Source organism: Myotis daubentonii, chromosome 12 (genome assembly GCF_963259705.1).
Source record: "Myotis daubentonii chromosome 12, mMyoDau2.1, whole genome shotgun sequence".
Taxonomy (NCBI): domain Eukaryota; kingdom Metazoa; phylum Chordata; class Mammalia; order Chiroptera; family Vespertilionidae; genus Myotis; species Myotis daubentonii.
Genome location: NC_081851.1, coordinates 64,950,780 through 64,969,768, shown reverse-complemented (window position 1 = coordinate 64,969,768; position 18,989 = coordinate 64,950,780). Strand labels below are relative to the sequence as shown.

The window sequence follows — 18,989 nt, the reverse complement described above, 5'->3', positions numbered from 1 at the left end:
ATTACTTGCATTATTGTTTTTTAATATGTTGGGATTTGAAATTATGTCATGGTTTTATTATTACTATTGAAAATCAAAGTGAATGTAAATAAAATGGGAATGGAAAAAAACCATAATATATCAGATAATTGATTATTATAGTTCCTTATCATGATAGTGAATTCATACTTGAACACATTCTAAGTATGGTATTTTGTGTGGTGGTAATAATACATGTAAATGTGATGGGAATTTGCTTATTAAATATTACACTTTACATTATCAACTACTTTAAAAGAAAATGTATATTTTTCTTTTTAGGTCTTAGATTATGTCCATTTTTAGAAGATCATAAAGAAGACATTCTATGTGGGCCAGTATGGCTTGCTAGTGGCCTTGATCTATCAGGGCATGCTGGGATGTTGACATTAACAAGTCCCAAACTTGTTAAAGGTAAGGTAACATATTTTACCAAAGCAGAGTAAATATTGACCCAGTTTTAAAAATAGAAAAAAAAAAACATGATCCAACAAAAAGTAAGATATTGTTTTATTTGGGGTTTTTATTAGCAATTCCACCAATTTCCTGGTAGCTGACATCATTTCCTTCATAAATTACTTTTTAAAAATTTTTTTTATTGATTTCAGTGAGGAAGGGAGTGGGAGAGAGAAACATCAGTGATGAGAGAAAATCATTGATTGACTTCCCCCTGCATGCCCCCTACTGTGGATCCAGCCTGCAACCCAGGCATGTGCCCTTGACCGGATTTGAACCCAGGACACTCCAGTCCGCAGGCCGACGCTCTATCCACTGAGCCAAACCAGCTAGGGCATAAATGACTATTTTTATGTGAAATTTTCTGACCCTACTTTCTTTGTCTGAGAGGCCTTAGTGCTTTTTGAAAAAGCATAAAGTGAACACAGGGCGACTTTTGTGCGACCTAACAAAGCTCTTTAAAGTTGCCAGATATGCCCTGACATGTAACCCTTTCCCATCAGTTGGAGAGTTCTGTGTCTTTGGCATGTTTACTGTATATTGTTAAAATATAGTCTCTGAAGATGGTTTTTATAGAAGAGTGTTCTTGATACATATCAGATGTAACATTTTGAGTGTCTCAAGTAAACGTAAATTATAATTAATGTATATTTTAAAATAATTGGCAATTATATAGATAATAGATATTGCAGTAGGACTCTTATTTTAGCTTCTCCCAGTTTCCCAAGGGTGAAAAAAAAAAAAAAAGCCAACAAACAAACTACCCCCTTATTATTAAAGTAGATTTGGAGGTAGGGTGGGGTGTGGAGATCCTTTCCCAAACCAAGAAAATATCTGACCATCTAAATAACTTTTAATTTACATATGTTTCCTTCATAATGTTTATCTACATTCACACATTTACCTTTAGTTCTGGTCAAGGGCATATACCTGGTTTGCAGGCTCGATCCTTATCCCAGTTGTGGGAGGGAACCAATTGATGTGTCTCTCTCACATTGATGCTTCTCTCTGTCTCTCCTCCTCCCTCCACTCTCTCTGAAGATCAATGGAAAAATATCCTTGAGTGAGGATTAACAAAAAACCAAAATAAACAAAAAAGAAGGTAATAGTGTGGTGCTAGCATGGTAGACAGGCAGATCCTTGGAAAACAACAAAGGTTATAATCACAGGAAAATTTAGTGTCTGTTGGTGCAGCAATAGGCTGATGGTTTGCTGATGAGTGTATTAATTTGATCCATGCAGTTATATGTTTAAGCTACCTTTGAGGTCGGTGCTATTATTTTCATTTTACGTTTGAAGGAATTGAACCACAGAGAGGTTAATTTGTCATATACCTTATAAATGGCAGTCATTATTCAAACCCAGGTAATGACCCCAAAACCTTCCCTTTTTCAACTGTTAATACTATAATGCTTATTTGTGTGGGTGTGCATGGATGCATAAAAGGATTGTGTGGATACACATATGGGTGGTGCCTTAATGACAGGTTTTTTCTTTGTATTTTTCTGTGGTTCATAAAAATTTGTTATTAGGATCATTAACTTTTTGGGGAAAATATGCCCAACAGCTAAAAATTTTTTTCTTAATGCTACTCATGTAACTCCTGTGCTTTTTATTTTTTGGCTACCAATTCAATATAGGAAGGTATTCAATTATATTATACTAAAATAGCAGTGTAATTTTGAAAGAATTCTGAACTGTGTTTTTTATTTTTTTTAAGTTATTTTTTTAACTTTCATTATGAAGATGAAAAACAATTTGCCCTTTTGGTGATTCGGTTATTTATCCCATTCTATGCTGCTCCTCTAGGTATGGCAGGAGGAAAATATCGTTCGTTTTTAATCCATGTCAAGGCAGTGAATGAACGAGGAACAGATGAGATCTGTAACGGCGGCATGCGTCCTGTAGTAAGACTTCCATCCCTGAAACACCAGAGTAACAAGGGTTATTCACTTGCTTCACTCTTGGCAAAAGTTGCAGCAGTCAAGGTATGAAACAGTTATTTTGAACTATAACAATTCTTTTTTAGACATTGTAGATGAGATTTCGCACACTGTTGGAAGTAGTATGACCATTGTGTTTTTTTCAGCAGATCATTGGTTTGTATTTTTTTTTTTTTACAGTGACTTAAAAAATACTGAAAAGAAAATATTTAGTAAGGAGTAATTGTTAGCTAGTACCTCCCTTTACATTATTTTAGGTCATAATATTTATTTCTTTAAGTGACAAAGTTTGATTTAATGCCTGTTACTGGTAACTCATCACTTTTTTTTTTTTTTTTGATTATGTAGAAAGGGAAGTTGGGGAGTGATTTTAGAGATAAATTGTAATATTCATGGTTAATTTTCTGCAACTAGTTAGTCTCTTCATAATTGTCTGATCTTGGATTTTCCTGAAGTTTATAGAGATTTTGTTTATCGTCATTATTCATAGGCAACAGTAGCAATATCAGTAATACCAATCATCTTAAGATTATACAGGTTTTCTAATTTTTCAAGGACTTCTGTGCACTTTATCTGACTTAATCCTTAAAAAGAAATGAGATAGGCAGAGCAGGTGCAAGTATTATTTCCATTTTTCATATTGAGAGTGAGTGAACCGCTGGGGCCAGGTGGGTCAGTTGGTTGGAGCATCTTCCCAGGCACCATAGAAGGTTGCAGGTTTGATTCCCAGTCAAGGCACATACCTAGGTTGTGGGTTTGATCCCCAGTGGGGGCACCTCTGGGAAGCAAAGCATTGATGTTTCTCTCACATAAACGTTTCTCTCTTTCTCCCCCTCCTCTCTCTAAAAAATCTCCCAGTGCGGATTAAAAAAATTTTTTTTGAAAGTGAGTGAATGTTAGAGATTGGGAGCTGTCATATCTCATGTAGCTTCTAAGTGCTGTAGCGGGGACTTGGATTCAGGATGTTGGCATTATAATCTTAACCATTGGGTATTAACTTTAATAACTATGTCTTTTTCTCTTCTATTATAATTCTGAGGGAAATTAGTCATTTACTGAATATAACGTAAAAACTCATTTTAATTTAAGATTTATGATAGTCATAATTCAGTTATTGTCCTTTATTTGAAAACTTAATAGTAAATACTTTTTAGTATAATTTGTTCATTCAATTACTTACTTTTGTATATTTAGGAAAAATCATCTAATGTTAAGAATGAAAATGCAAGTGGCACTCGTAAGGCTGAAAACCTCCGGGGTTGTGACTTACTTCAAGAGGTCTCAGTCACAATTCGAAGATTTAAGAAAACGTCAATTTCTAAGGAAAGGTAACCTCATTCCCTTTCCCTATTATTCTTACAGTAATTAAAGTACATACAAAAGAAGAATAAATGTACTAACACAATATTTTAAAATCTAACTTGAAAAATCTTAAAATTTTCATTTCTTTTATTAAGAACTTGTAATCTCATTTAGGGATGAATTGTCTTTCTACTTCATTGGCTTAATCCTAGTGTCTATATACTGCTTGGTATATACCAGGAATACAATATTTACAGCATGAGGAAAGAAATAATTTGAAGTTTTACTTACTATGTCAGAATATAATTATTATTAACTTTACTTCTTTTAAAACTTTCTACAAGCCAAGTATTGCTTACATACTGTTTTAAATCTCATACCATAACATTAATACCATAACATTAAGTTCAGAGGCTGACGTTTCACTGTAATATTTATTTTCAAAAGTTTTTTAAAAAAATTGTGATAGTCATAATTTTGCCCTGGCTGGTGTGGCTCAGTTGGTTGAGTATCGTCCTGTGCACCGAGATGTCGCCAGTTCAATTCCTGGTCAGGGCATATGCCCAGGTTGCAGGCTCCATCCCCAGGAGGAGGAGGTATGCAGGAGGCAGCTGATGAATGTTTCTGTGTCTCATCAATATTTCTTTTTGTCTCTCCTTCTCACTGCCTCTCTCTAAAAAATGTAAAAGTCATTGAAACATATTAAAAAATTGTAATATTTATGATTTAAAATGAAACATATGACCAACCAGCTTGTGATAGCTTTAGTCTGTTTTATTTTGGTTGTTAATGTATTTATATTTTCTTTTTTGTAGAGTACAACGATGTGCCATGTTACAGTTTTCAGAATTTCATGAGAAGCTTCTTAACACCCTTTGTAGAAAAGCAGATGATGATGGCCAAATCACAGAACACGCCCAGAGCCTCGTGTTGGATACTCTTTGTTGGTTAGCAGGAGTACATTCCAATGGACCTGGAAGGTTAATAATTAAGATTTTACTACCGCTGATTGCTTTTTGGATGTTATGAATGCAAGTTCAAATATGTGCTATTGTTTTGCAGCTCAAAGGAAGGAAATGAGAGCTTGCTTTCAAAAACACGAAAATGTCTCTCGGATATTGTACGTGTTTGCTTCTTTGAGGCAGGACGAAGCATAGCCCATAAGTGTGCCCGATTTCTAGCTTTGTGCATTAGGTTGGTGTTTTTTTAATTTGAAAGTTTACTTAGTAGATGCATCTGCAGTTTGGCAGGTGATACCTTGTCTCTAGTGCAGCGGTTCTCAACCTGTGGGTCACGACCCCTTTGGGGGTCGAACGACCCTTTCACAGGGGTCGCCTAAGACCATTGGAAAACACGTATATAATTACATGTTATTTTTGTGATTAATCACTATGCTTTAATTATGTTCAATTTGTAACAGTGAAAATACATCCTGTATATCAGATATTTACATTACGATTCATAACAGTAGCAAAATTATAGTTATGAAGTAGCAAAGAAAATAATTTTATGGTTGGGGGTCACCACAACATGAGGAACTGTATTAAAGGATCGCTGCATTAGGAAGGTTGAGAACCACTGCTCTAGTGTAATAATATGAACCTGGTTGAATGTATGTATAATTTAAGAGAATTTGTAAAAGTTGATGAGATTCTAAGAAAGAATTTAGGGTTTTTAGGGGGAAATGTTATGTTAAATAAACCTATTAGTAAATAGGCTTCTCTGCCTATTAGTAGCAGTTTAGGGAGTTTGGTAAGGGGAACTCTTTCCCTACCTTTACTCTTACTCTCCCTAGTTGTCTTTGGATCCTTCACCCGAAGCCTTGTTCCCTGTTATATGACAGTCTTACCAGGTTTATTTGTAATATTGACCAGATCATTTTCTCTAGATCCTGAGACTCTTACCTAGGAGTGTTTAAAAGCTAATAATCAATATTGACTGTACCTGCCTGTCAGTCCCTTTTGGTAAAGTGAATGGTTTAATGCATAAGAAAACAGTTACAAAGACCCTTAATGTAACTAGTCCTTACTATCTTTTTGCCTATTTATAGGGCTGTGAGGCAGATTTTTATTGTGATTAGTATGAATACATTTAGAAGATTTTTAAAAGAACCACACCATGTTTCAATTGAATTTGGCACTTGAGTATCAATGCATTTAAATTTTTTCTTTTAAAACTTTTCAGTAATGGAAAATGTGACCCATGTCAACCAGGATTTGGATCTGTTCTATTGAAGGCTTTACTTGATAATATGTCATTTTTACCTGCAGCTGCAACTGGTGGTATGTGAAATTAGTTTAATCACTAGTAACTAGTCGTGGGAAGTATTTCACAATATACTTAGGATTATTTAGTAACATTTTTGTCGATTTCCCCTTTTTTTTCTGTAGCTTATCTTTTTAAGTGGTTATGGTTATTAAACAGGTACTTTCTGTTTAATAATATTGCTAGGAAAAAGTGGGATAGATAAGTATAAATATCAAATAATCTTAATATATACATTTTCTAATTTCATTGAAATTATTGAGTTTGGTGGTGTTTTTACTGACTGTAGATCAGCTATCACAAACTAAAATGCTAGTAAGTGATCAGAGATGTGTGTGATTGGTAGCAGCTATAATCAACTGAAATTCTCTAAAAGGGGCCAGTGGGGTTTTTTTTTTTAGCACCTGAAGACTGGTAATGTCATTTAAGAAAGAATGCAATTATGAAGTAGGAATTGAAAAAGCAATCCCCTAAAGTAGCATATGCATAAGGTAATGAAGATTAAAAATTTTTTAAAATGTCTTTTGCTGTTTTATATTGTTATTCTGAAAGGATACTGATATGCCCTTTTAAACCTAATGCTATATTTTTAGTAGCCATTTCTTACTGTGTTTTCTTTTATAAATGACCAACCCATTCAACATGTTATCTCAATGAGATAAATATATTTCATAAGGATTTGATCTTTGTGGTATACCAGGAAATAAAGCTTTCTCAAAGTTATTTGGTAAATGGGTATTATCACTATCTTAATTTATTATTAATTTTTAAAAATACATTTTTACTGATTTCAGAGAGGAAGGGAGAGGGAGAGAGATAGAAACATCACTGGGGATCAAGCCTGCAACTTGGCCATGTGCCCTAACTGGAATCAAACGGTGACCTCCTGGTTCATAAGTCGGTCGATGCTCAACCACTGAGCCTCTTTGGCTAAGCACTATATTAATTTAGATAGTCTGTTTATATTTACTTTGAACATATAGTGGACAAAACTCTTAACTCTATGTTATATAGAGTAGGATATTTTGTACTTGATCACTTTAATAGTCTTTTTTGTTTAAAATATTTTGTTGACAGTAGCCTTAGAGGTAAGATGCTTAAATTTTGGTGTGTACTTACTTAGATATCTCAAATTTTATCAAAGAGTCTTAAAATACATCACCATAATCATCTTTTAAGCAATGTTGGTCTGTATTTAACTGGCAGTATAGAATAACTATACTGCATTCACTTGCTTAGTAAGGTGTGTTAGTTGTAACTCAATGATGCCATCCATTGTTCTTGAAAATTTTAGAGCTACAGAGAAACAGTATTTCAGGATGGATGGCTTGAAGGCCCTGACATCTTTACACTTTTCTAACTATTCCAAAATGTCCCTCAGAGTCATCTCATGTTATTGAAAATCTAAATGTTTAGTTAGCCTGATATACTGATCAAAAAATGTGATTGATGTGATTGAAATTCTTTGTCAGTGTCCTCTTAGTCATACAAGGAAGTTGGTCCTTCTTTGTAAATTGCAAGTTGTAAGAAAGTCTAGGAAAAGGAGACACTGATAAATATGTAATCTGAAGTTTTCTTTGTTAGAGAAAAATGAGGAGATGTTGATTTTTGTTGTTTTTAGGTTCTGTCTATTGGTATTTTGTCCTACTGAATTATGTTAAAGATGAAGATTTGGCTGGGTGCAGTACAGCTTGCGCATCTTTGCTTACTGCTGTGTCCAGACAGTTACAGGACAGGCTAACGCCAATGGAGGCTTTACTTCAGACAAGGTATTTTAATAGATATAATGACTAATAGTGGGCCTTTCTGGACATGGAACCACCTTTGCATAGTACTGTCACATATATATTTGCTTAAAAACCATTTTTCTTACAAAAATGTATTTAAATTATACCTAACCTTTTTCCAAATGATATTTAGCCTAAGGTTTTTTTCCCCCGTTTTTTTCTTCTTTTTCTGAAACGATTCTCTTTCACAGTTTTGAAAGTCCTGAAGATTGTTATTGATAAGGCTAATAATAAGAAAATATTTAAAAGTTCTATTTCTTGCTAATGGAAGAAGGATTTAAGATAATTTGTTTCTCTATTGTTAAAACTTCATAGGCAGAATGATGTAAATCACTTATAGTCCTTACCTAGTATTCTTTATCTCCTGATTAATTACCTAAAACTTCAACATAATGAAATAAGAAATTGAGTGGCACAATGGTGTTGTAACATTTTTAAATTGGAAATCTCGATTTTGATGAAATTTTACTCAAAGCCTTTGTACTTTTTCCTGTAAACAAATGTGATTGTGGTGAGGAATGGCTGCCTCATATCTCTTCCACGCTTCAATCTGCAGAAGATCAGTCTGGATTCATTAGCTGCCAGCTTATTGGAATCACATTTGTTGACTCTTTCTGGACCTTGTCTTTTGGAGTATAAGTTTACAGGGACCACAGTTGAGATTCACTGAATTTAATGGGTTAAACCTGGTTAGCATCTCTTTCTGCCCTGTCTCAAACTTCTTTTAAAACTAAGTAAATAGATAATTTGTTAATTAGATGGCTGACAGGAAATTTTTAGGACATTATTTTATTTTTCAGATATGGATTATATAGCTCACCATTTGATCCAGTCCTCTTTGATTTAGAAATGAGTGGCTCTACTTGTAAAAATGTATACAACAGCAGCATTGGTGTTCAATCAGATGAAATTGATTTGTCGGATGTCCTTTCAGGTAGTAACTTCTTTTATTAAAGGAATTTCTGGATTTTAAAACTTGTATTTAAGCTACAATTGCATTCATAGATTATAGTTACTATGTTTTATCTTTAAAAACTAAAATTTAGAACTTAACATATGTGAATCACTTAGCTATTTGACTTTCCTACTTAATCCCCCACCCACCATTATTAAGGCTGTTTTTGAAAGAGTTATGAACTTGTTTTTTTATGTTTCATTGCATGCCAGTTTGACTTTAATACTTAAAAGAGACTATTTAAAATTTTATTATTTGTTGTAGTCTTTTCACTTTTATTTGGCGTGTTTTTGGTGTCTTTAAAATAAAAGAACATATTTTATATTAAAAATAAAATTAATATGTACTTATGTAATAAGAAAAGATGCAGAAGATGCAGAAAGAAAAACAATTTTCTGCATATACCATTACACTCTACTGAGGAAAACTTTGTGCACATTGTTATATGTATTGTATACATTTCTGAAGAATATACTTTTAGGATTGAACGGATATAACATCCTTATAATAATCCTTATAATAAAAGGGTAATATGCAAATTGACCCTAGTGGAGGAATGACCTGGACTGACCCATCACTATGACATGCACTGACCACCAGGGGGCAGACACTCAATGCAGGAGCTGCCCCCTGGTGGTCAGTGTGCTTCCACAGAGGGAGCTCCACTCAGTCACCAGCCAGGCTGAGGGGGGCAGGAGCCATTCCTGCCTCCTTGGCAGCACTAAGGATGTCCGACTGCAGCCTAGGCCCACTCCCCCTAATTTCCCTTGATTAGTCCTTTGAACTTCCCTTAAGTAAAACATAGCACTTTAAAAAAGTTCAATTGTATAATTAGTTGTTTAATGAAATAACTTTGATACAGAAAATGTATTCCATGAGAACTGGGGCCTGTCCTTTTACTCTCATATTAAGTGCTCAGTAAATACATTTTTTTAAGACATGTGTCAGAGCCGAAACCGGTTTGGCTCAGTGGATAGAGCGTCGGCCTGCGGACTGAAAGGTCCCAGGTTCGATTCCGGTCAAGGGCATGTACCTTGGTTGCGGGCACATCCCCAGTGGGGAGTGTGCAGGAGGCAGCTGGTCGATGTTTCTCTCTCATCGATGTTTCTAACTCTCTATCTCTCTCCTTTCCTCTCTGTAAAAACTCAATAAAATATATTTAAAAAAAAAAAAAAAAAAAAGACATGTGTCAGACCCTATATTAGGCACTGATGGGAGGTTGGAAAATAAGGTTATAGCAATTTAATGTTGCTTTAAAAAAAATGTATATATTCTTAATTGATTTCAGAGAGGAAGGGGGAGAGAGAGATAGAAACATCCATGATGAGAGAGACTTATTGATTGGCTGCCTCCTGCACATCCCCTACTGGTGGGGGTGTTGGGGGGTTGAGCCAGCAATCCGGGCACGTTCCCTTGGCCGGAATCGAACCTGGGACCCTTTAGTCTGCAGGCTGATGCTCTATCCACTGAGCCAAACCAGCTAGGGCTACTGTTACTTTTAATTTAGTCTTTCAGTAGTTGGTAGCAGTTTTTATATATCCTCATTTTTTCCATCTTGAGTTTCTGTTTCACTTTAGCTGTTAGTTATGTTTAAAGTAGTATTAACTCCAGAAAATTGAAAGAACTAAAGATAACCTTTCCCCTTACTACATACACCCTTATTTCTTTTGTGTTCATCCACCCATTTTTCTTCCTATCCTTTTATTGTTTACACTAGAGGCCTGGTGCATGAATTTGGGCACCAGTGGGGTCCCTCGGCCTGGCCTGTGGGATCAGGCTGAAACCGGCTCTCCGACATCCCGTGAGGGGTCCCTGGTTGTGAGAGGGTGCAGGCCAGGCTGAGGGACCCCACAGGTGCACAATCGGGCCGAGAGTGATGAGGGAGATTGGCCAGCCCGGGAGGAACCGCAGGAGGGCTCCAGGGTGTATCTGGCCCTCTCGCTCAGTCCCGATTGGCTGGACCCCAGTAGCAAGCTAACCTACCAGTCAGAGCGTCTTCTCCCTGTTGGTCAGGGCATGTCATAGAGACTGGTCGACCGGTCAACTGTTCCCCTGGAGGGTAGTGCATGTCATAGCAAGTGGTTGAGTGATTTTAGCATATCATTATGATATTATGCTTTGATTGGTTGAACGGACGACTGGATATTTAGCACATTAGGCTTTTTTTATATAGGACTAGAGGCTCGGTGCACAAAAATTTGTGCACTCGGGGGGTGGGGGGTGGCGGGTCCCTCAGCCCAGCCTGTGTCCTTTCGCAGTCTGGAACCCCTCAGGAGATAAGGACCTGCTGGCTTAGGCCTGCTCCCGGGTGGCAGAGGGCAGGCCCAATCCCTAGGTGCAGCCCCTGGTCGGGCTCAGAGCAGGGCCGATTGGGGAGTTGGGGCGCCGCCCCCTGTCATGCACAGAGCAGGGCGGATCGGGAGGTTGCGATGCCACCCTCAGTCATGCTCAGGGTAGGGCCGATTGGGGGGTTGGGGCACTGCCCTGTCACACTCAAGGCGGGGTCGATGGGGAGGTTGCGGCGCCACCCCCTGTCATGTACAGAGCAGGGCCAATCGGGGTTGGGGAGCTCCCCCCGGCACGCACAGAGCAGGGCCGATCAGGGGGTTGAGGAGCTCCCCCCTGTCACTCACAGAGTAGGGCCAATAGGGGAGTTGGGGCACCGCCACCTGTCATACACACAGCAGGGCGGATCAGGGGGTTGGGGCGCCGCCCTCTAACACCCACAGAGCAGGGCCGATCAGGGGGTTGGGGCGCCGCCACTGTCACACTCAGGGCAGGGCCGATCGGGAGGTTATGGCTCTATCCCATCACACACAGAGCAGGGCCCGTGGGGCGGGGGGCGGTTGGGGCGCCGCACCCTGTCACACACAGAGCCGCAGGCCGATCAGGGGATTGGGGAGCTCCCCCCTATCGGGCACAGAGTAGGGCTGATCAGGGGGTTGGGGCGCCTTCCCCTGTCACGAACAGAGCAGGGCGGATAGGGAGGTTGTGGCCCCGCCCCCTGTCACACACAGAGCCGCAGGGTGATCAGGGGGTTTGGGCGCTGCCCCCTGTCATGCTGATCCCGGTGCCGGGAAGCCTCTCGGCACCGCTGATCCCAGTGCTGGGAGGCCTCGTGGCTCCGCTGATCCTGGTTCTTGGAGGCATATTACCCTTTTACTATATAGGATAGAGGCCTGGTGCACGGGTGGGTGCCGGCTGGTTTGCCCTGAAGGGTGTCCTGGATCAGGCTGGGGGTCCCCACTGGGGTGCCTGGCCAACCTGGATGAGGGGCTGATGGCTGTTTGCAGCTGGTCACACATCCTTCAGGATGGCGGTCCCGCTTGGGTGCCTGGCCAGCCTGGGTGAGGGGATGATGGCTGTTTGCAGCTGGTCACACACCCTTGAGGGTGGGGGTCCCCACTGGGGTGCCTGGCCAGTCTGGGTGAGGGGCTGAGGCCTGTTTTCAGGCTGGCGGGTGACTGAAGCTCCCAACTGCTCCTTTATTTATTTATTTATTTATTCTGGGCCAGCTTTAGCTCTGGCTCCAGCTCTGAGGCCTCTGCTGCTGAAAGCAGGTATCTGGTTTGTTTGGGTTCTATAATCGAAACACTGTATCAACTCCAGCTCTGAGATCCCGGCTGGCTGAAAGCACTTTTCTGGGGTTTTGTTTAGCTTCTATATTTGTAACAATGTTTCAAACTGCAAGCTCAGAGGCCGGCAAGGCAGGCGGGAACGTTGGATTCCTCTGTCACTGAAGCAAGCAAGCCTCATGTTAGCTTCAAGCTGCCTGGCTGCTGGCCGCCATCTTGGCTGGCAGTTAATTTGCATATCACCCTGATTAGCCAATGGGAAGGGTAGCAGATGTACAACTAATTACCATGTTTCTCTTTTATTAGATAGGATAGTTGTGACCATGTTATTTTTTTTTTTTTTTACTGTATGTGCTAACTTAAACTGTATGCTTATAAAGTAGTATGCCTCATTTTAGAAAATTGAAAATATATACAAAATATAAAGAAACATTTAGAGATCTTGTTTATACTTTGGAATGTTTATTTATTTATTTAGTGTCATATTTATACAGTTGATATCATAGATTGTATTCTGATTTTATGCATAATTAACAGATTGGGCAATAGCTATTGTAAGTAGCTGGTTTATTATTTTTTTCTCACTTAAAATCTATATCACTCCTATTGTTTCTTGTTAATGTGAATGGACACTGAGTTGCTTTTATGCAACTCTGCTTTTGTAACAAGGACAGTATCTTCTGCTGTGAGTTTTCTTAATACCATGTCAATTGTGAAGCATTATGTAAGGGTTGTGTGTTTGTTTATACGCCTTCTGTAATTAAAATTAGACTAGCACTATAATTCTCATATGACTTTTGCCTTTTAAAGATTTATTCACATATTATAAAACTTGTGTCTTTTCTGCATTAGGAAATGGAAAGGTCAGTAGTTGCACAGCTGCTGAGGGTAGTTTCACATCTCTCACTGGTCTTCTAGAAGTTGAACCCCTACACTTTACTTGTGTGTCAACTAGTGATGGAACCAGAATTGAAAGGGATGATGCAAGTACGTTTACTGGTATATACCTTCTTTTATTATATACATTATTTTATTATATGTTATAAGCTATAATAAATACTAAGTGATATATAAGGATTTAAATATCTGCTTATAGTACTTATAAGTTTCTTAACTGTCATGCTAAGTAGAAATTTATTAATAGGAGGGAGTTTTATACTTTCTAAATCTATTCACAGGATTTTTTTTTCTTATCCTCTAGTGCACTATTTTAAATCATATTTTTTTTATGTGTGTGCATATTGAGAAGTTTTTTTAATTTGGAAAATATTAAATGTAATGAAAATAGAGGGAAGAGGAAGAGTACAATAGACTTTATATTTCCATTATCCAGTTTCAGTAATCAGCTGTTGATGTCAGTCTTGTGTGTATTTTTGGCATCATATTATTTTATTTCTTTCAGTTGAAATTAATGGCAAAGGGTTTTAAAAGAAACCTATTAGTTCTTTACTTGAGTACTTTTTATATAGAATCATCTTATATCTTCCAATTGTGGAAGTAACTACTAAGTGAAATTCATGGCTTATGTACAATGATGATAGTTAAAATTTAAAATTAAATTAAATTGTAATGTTTCTTTTACATGCAGATGCCAAAAGGGTCACAATTTGTTTTTGTTTTCTTGGACTATAATAGTCACTTTTGTACAAATTTATGTTTATACTACAATAGACATGACAAGAAATTGAACTTTCAGATATTCTTTAGTTGTAACTTAAATTCTTTCTTAGAGCTATCATAAAATTATCTAAGATTTTTATTTTAAGAAAATTAAGATTTTTGAATAAGTTTTAAAAATTAAAACCAATAAAAAAGTAGGTTTGAGAAATAAAAGCATTCCTTCACATTGCCCACCATTTCCTCTCCTGCAAAGGAAGCCATGGAACTGTTTTTTGTTTATTTGTTTTGTTTGTTTGTTTCTAAAGGTACTCCATGCCTATACAAGCAGTAAGTTACCTCTGTATTCTATTCAGGCTGAGACTACCTATAGCAGAAGGATTTTTATTAAACATTAGGGCAAAATCCTGCCTTTTGTTCACCATTATGATTATTAAATTTATCCATATCTTTGCATATATGTAGTTAGTCCTTTTTACTTGTGAAATAGCAAGATTCAATTGTCTGAATAAAATAAAATTAATGTAGTCATTACTGATTTTCTATACTGTTGATTAACATTTGGGTACCACAGAAGGTGACCATGGTCTCTCAACTTTCTGTTTACTTTTTTGGGGGAAACATGTTGATTGTGGAATATAATGCCCATACAGAAAAGTACTGAAAACAGTTGTATAGGCCAGCAGTTTATCTCAGCATACTAGTAAACTGTTATTGTGACCACCTAATCAAGAAATAGTATTTCTAGTACTCTAAAGGGTGTCTTTATGTCCCCTTCCATTTATTTCTCTCTCACACTCTTCAAAAGGTAAATAAGCACTGTCCTAACTTTTCGAGTAATCATTTCTTGTTTTTTATTCTTTCTGTCTAACCAATTGATTATGCATCCTTTTTTTAAAAAATATTTTTTTATTAATTTCAGAGAGGAAGGAAAAAGGAGAGAGAGAGATAGAAACATCAATGATGAGAGAGAATCATTGATCGGCTGCCTCCTGCAAGCCCCCCACAGGGTATGGAGCCGACAACCTGGGCATGTGCCCTTGACCGGAATTGAACCTGGGATCTTTCATTTCGCAGGCCGACGCTCTATCCACTGAGCCAAACCGGCCAGGGCTAATTATGTATTTTTTTAAAAAAATATATTTTATTGATTTTTTACAGAGAAGAAGGGAGAGGGATAGAGAGCTAGAAACATCAATGAGAGAAATCGACCAGCTGCCTCCGGCTCGCCCCCTACGGGGGATGTGCCCACAACCAAGGTACATGCCCTTGACCGGAATCGAACCTGGGACCCTTCAGTCCGCAGGCCGACACTCTATCCATTGAGCCAAACCGGTTCGGAAAATTATGCATTCTTAAGCACTAGTTGAGTAGGTTCTATCAGATAGAAAATTGAATTTATTTTTTTGGTCTGCTCTCTGTTCAATGTCATGATTGTTAAATTCACTCATATCATTGCATATATGTAGATCATTGGTCTTTTTCCATTTCTGTTTACGATTCCGTTATATGAATAAAAATAAATTTATGTATCCACTATTGCTTTGTATGCTGTTGGTCAACATTTGTGTTGTTCCACTGTGATACTGTTATTACTAATGGATATAGTATTCTCTTAAATGTGAATGTAAGAGTAGATTTGCTGCTTCATAGGGTTGTCATATCTTCAAGTTTAGTAAGTAATATTAAAGAAATGCACTTCTTAATTTCCAAATATATGAGGATTTTCTGGTTATCTTGTTGATTCCTCTTTTAATTGCTGTAGGGTCAGAACAAATACTCTGATTATCATTCTTGCAAAATATGTTAGGAATTGTGGAGGGTCAGCTTTTATAAATATTCCATGAATGCTTGACAATGTTTACTTAGCACTTGTTGGTGAAGGGTATTCTATATCTGCATTTGTGCAAGTTTGCTTTTTGTGTACTCATGACTTTAGCTATCAGTGTTTTGATATTTTTTTAGCTAAGAATATTGGTGTTAAATGTGTCTTTTAGTTTCATCACTTATTTTTTTAATACATTTTGAAATGACAGCACAAATTTAGAATGGTTCTACTTTCTTGTGAATTTGAATATTTCATCATGAGTTATCTTTTTTATCTCTAATATTGCTATTTTTTTCTAAAAGTAGTTTGTTTGATATTTGTATACCTAGCATCAGCTTTCTTTTGGTTATTATTTGTATATTATATAATTTTCCTTCTTTTTACTTTAAACTTTTTATTCTTTCCTTATATTTTAGACACATATTTTTAAAACCAACACATAGCTGCCTTTTATAATCCATTCTGATACTTGTCTTTCAGCTGGAATATTTAATGTACATTTAATGTAATCACTATATATTTATATTTAAATCCACTGGTTTTTAAAATTAATATATTCTATTATATTTCTCATCTTGCCAGATGTATCTTTTTTTCTCCTTCTTTTGATGATTACATTTTTATTGGCCTGTTTTTCTACTTTTTACTATTATTAACTGTTGTTACAAAGATCATAATGTAGACGTACTGTTGTCATCTGAAAGTCCTGTTGCTGCTTTTACCATATCTTGAACATTATTTATTATCTTGCCAATTTATATGGCATTGTGATTTTATACTTTAACTTGAAGTGTATTTTAATTTCACACATTAATATATTTTTTATATTTAATATTCATTTGGATTTATCTCATAATTCCATTTTCATTTGAATTTTGATCTGGTATGATTTTATATCTGAAACTACTCTGTAAGATCTCCTTTTTGAATTTGTCTACTCATGAAGTAACTTAGTTTTATTGGAAAATTTTCAAATATTTTTTGAATGATTAGATGAATAAACCACATAGCCATTATTCAGATTCCAATATTATTGATACTTTCCACATTTATCATTTTTTTCTCGCTTTAGTACGTCAAAAAAATACTAGGTATTATATTACTTACCTCTATGTAACATATACATAAGTACCTTAAATAATATGGACATCCTCTTTAATTACTGGTGCTGTTTTTTCAAAATCATCTAAGTTAACTATAATGTGCCATGATACATTTACCATAATTAGCATAATCAGTTCTATGGTATCTGATTTTCAATACATAATTAAATTTATCTGAATATTGCAATAACATTTTATATTTGGTTTATTTGGATTAATAGGTGTCATTTTCAGTCTTGAAATATAGTTTTATATTTTATTATAGAATTCTAAGTTAGCTATTATTCTAGTGATTTAAAGGTAATATTTCCTTATCTTTTACCTTATACTGTTTTGCTTAGACGTAACCTGTCAGTCTTATTATTCCTTTTTTAAGTTCACGGTCAGTACTCAAGCTGTTTGTGAGATTCATTCATATTCATTCAGTATCTCTATCTTGCTTGAGATTCATAGGGCTCTTGAATCCTTACTTGCATTTAGTTATAGAGAGATCTGAGCCCCATAGCTCTTCAAAAATTGCTTTTGCCCTGTTTTCTGTTTTTTTCTTGTGTTCAATTTCATGTATGTTACATCTCATCACTATAATTGTTATAATTTTCAATTTTTAAATATCTCTTTATACTGTGGGTATTATCTTCTAGTTCATGTTAGTATATTAGTTTTTTCTTTTGCTGTGTAACCAATGTGGGGAAAAAAACACACACCTACTTTTTTTTTTTTTTTTTGACTCTACTGCAGTGTTGCCTCTGTTTAAAGCAGTGGTTCCCCCAACCTTTTTTGGCCGTGCCCCACCTAAGCATCTCTAAAACCCTGATGCCCACTTTGTGACATATAATTCTTATTTAAAAAGTGAACTTCTGTTCACATGGAGGAAGCCTAAAAGACCATTAACTTGGTCTAAACAAGCTTCCAAAAAACATGGCATCCATGAAAAATAAAAATAAAAGAATGAAAGAACAATTGAAATACTGAGGAAGAAATCACTAAGATATTGTTTAAAAAAATAATAATAATATGAAGTGATAAGAAAAATAGCAAGTAAGTTTCAAAACATAGAGAACTGAAATGCATAAATATATCACAATATATACTTACATACTGTGTATGAGGCCCCGAGAACCATAAGAAATGCAAAAAATTCACTGTTAATAACTCATTCTCGAATTACCCTCTCTTAAAAATCAAATTGCCCCACTGTGGAGTGTGTGCCCCACGTTGGGAACCACTGGTTTAAAGTCAGGGGTGGGCAAACTTTTTGACTCGAGGGCCACAATGGGTTCTGGAGGGCCGGAACAAAAGCATGGATGGAGTGTTTGTGTGAACTAATATAAATTCAAAGTAAACATCATTACATAAAAGGGTATGGTCTTTTTTTTTTTTTTTTTTTTTTTTTTTTTTAGTTTTATCCATTTCAAACGGGCCGTAGTTTGCCCACGGCTGAACATGGGTCTGCTATCTATGTTAATCTATTTTTGTTCCATTGGTTAGTCTAGCCCAGGGGTCCTCAAACTACGGCCCGCGGGCCAAATGCAAATACAAATATTGTATTTGTTCCCGTATTGTTTTTTTTCTTCAAAATAAGATATGTGCAGTGTGCATAGGAATTTGTTCATAGTTTTTTTTTTTTAAACTATAGTCTGGCCCTCCAACGGTCTGAGGGATAGTGAACTGGCCCCCTGTTTAAAAAGTTCAAGGACACCTGGTCTAGCCCATGCCAGTACCTCATTGTCTTAATTACTGTAACTTTTAAGTCTTGAAATCTGATAGTCTAAATCCACAAACTTTGTTTTTCTTTCTTTTTTTGGTATATTTAAAATATTGATAGAAAGTTTCACAGTGGTGTGTAGTCATCACAACTATGTATTTCCAGAACATTTCCATCACTACAAAAAGAAATCCCATAGCCATTAGTAGTCACTCCCATTTCCCTCTCCTCCCTTCTCCTGGCAATCACTAATTCATTTTGTGTCTCTGGATTTTGTCTACCCTGGACATTTTATGTAAATATGCAATTATACAATATGTGGCCTTTTTGTCTGGCTTCTTTCACTTAGTGTAATGTTTTCAAGTTTCATTCATTTGGCATGTCAATACATCATTCCTTTTTATGAATAAACTAGAGGCCTGGTGCATGGTGGGG

At 36.4% G+C, this 18,989-nt stretch overlaps 1 protein-coding gene across 14 annotated transcripts in view; it reads left to right on the top strand.

The window, feature by feature from the left end:
- The window catches only part of BIRC6 (baculoviral IAP repeat containing 6), a 186,214-nt gene that overhangs the window by 54,862 nt on the left and 112,363 nt on the right, over positions 1-18,989 (top strand). For 10 of the 14 annotated variants that reach the window (XR_009448008.1, XM_059660181.1, XM_059660179.1 and 7 more), the window contains 9 exons: positions 301-432; positions 2,284-2,462; positions 3,612-3,745; positions 4,535-4,699; positions 4,782-4,913; positions 5,904-6,001; positions 7,606-7,753; positions 8,572-8,705; positions 13,154-13,300. Coding sequence is in view for 13 of the 14 variants with exons in the window: in XM_059660181.1 (XP_059516164.1) it covers positions 301-432; positions 2,284-2,462; positions 3,612-3,745; positions 4,535-4,699; positions 4,782-4,913; positions 5,904-6,001; positions 7,606-7,753; positions 8,572-8,705; positions 13,154-13,300 (1,269 nt within the window). In the remaining variant the exon portion in view is untranslated. The remainder of the gene's footprint in view (positions 1-300; positions 433-2,283; positions 2,463-3,611; positions 3,746-4,534; positions 4,700-4,781; positions 4,914-5,903; positions 6,002-7,605; positions 7,754-8,571; positions 8,706-13,153; positions 13,301-18,989) is intronic. The other 4 variants (XM_059660180.1, XM_059660183.1, XM_059660175.1 and 1 more) reach the window with 2 other exon arrangements.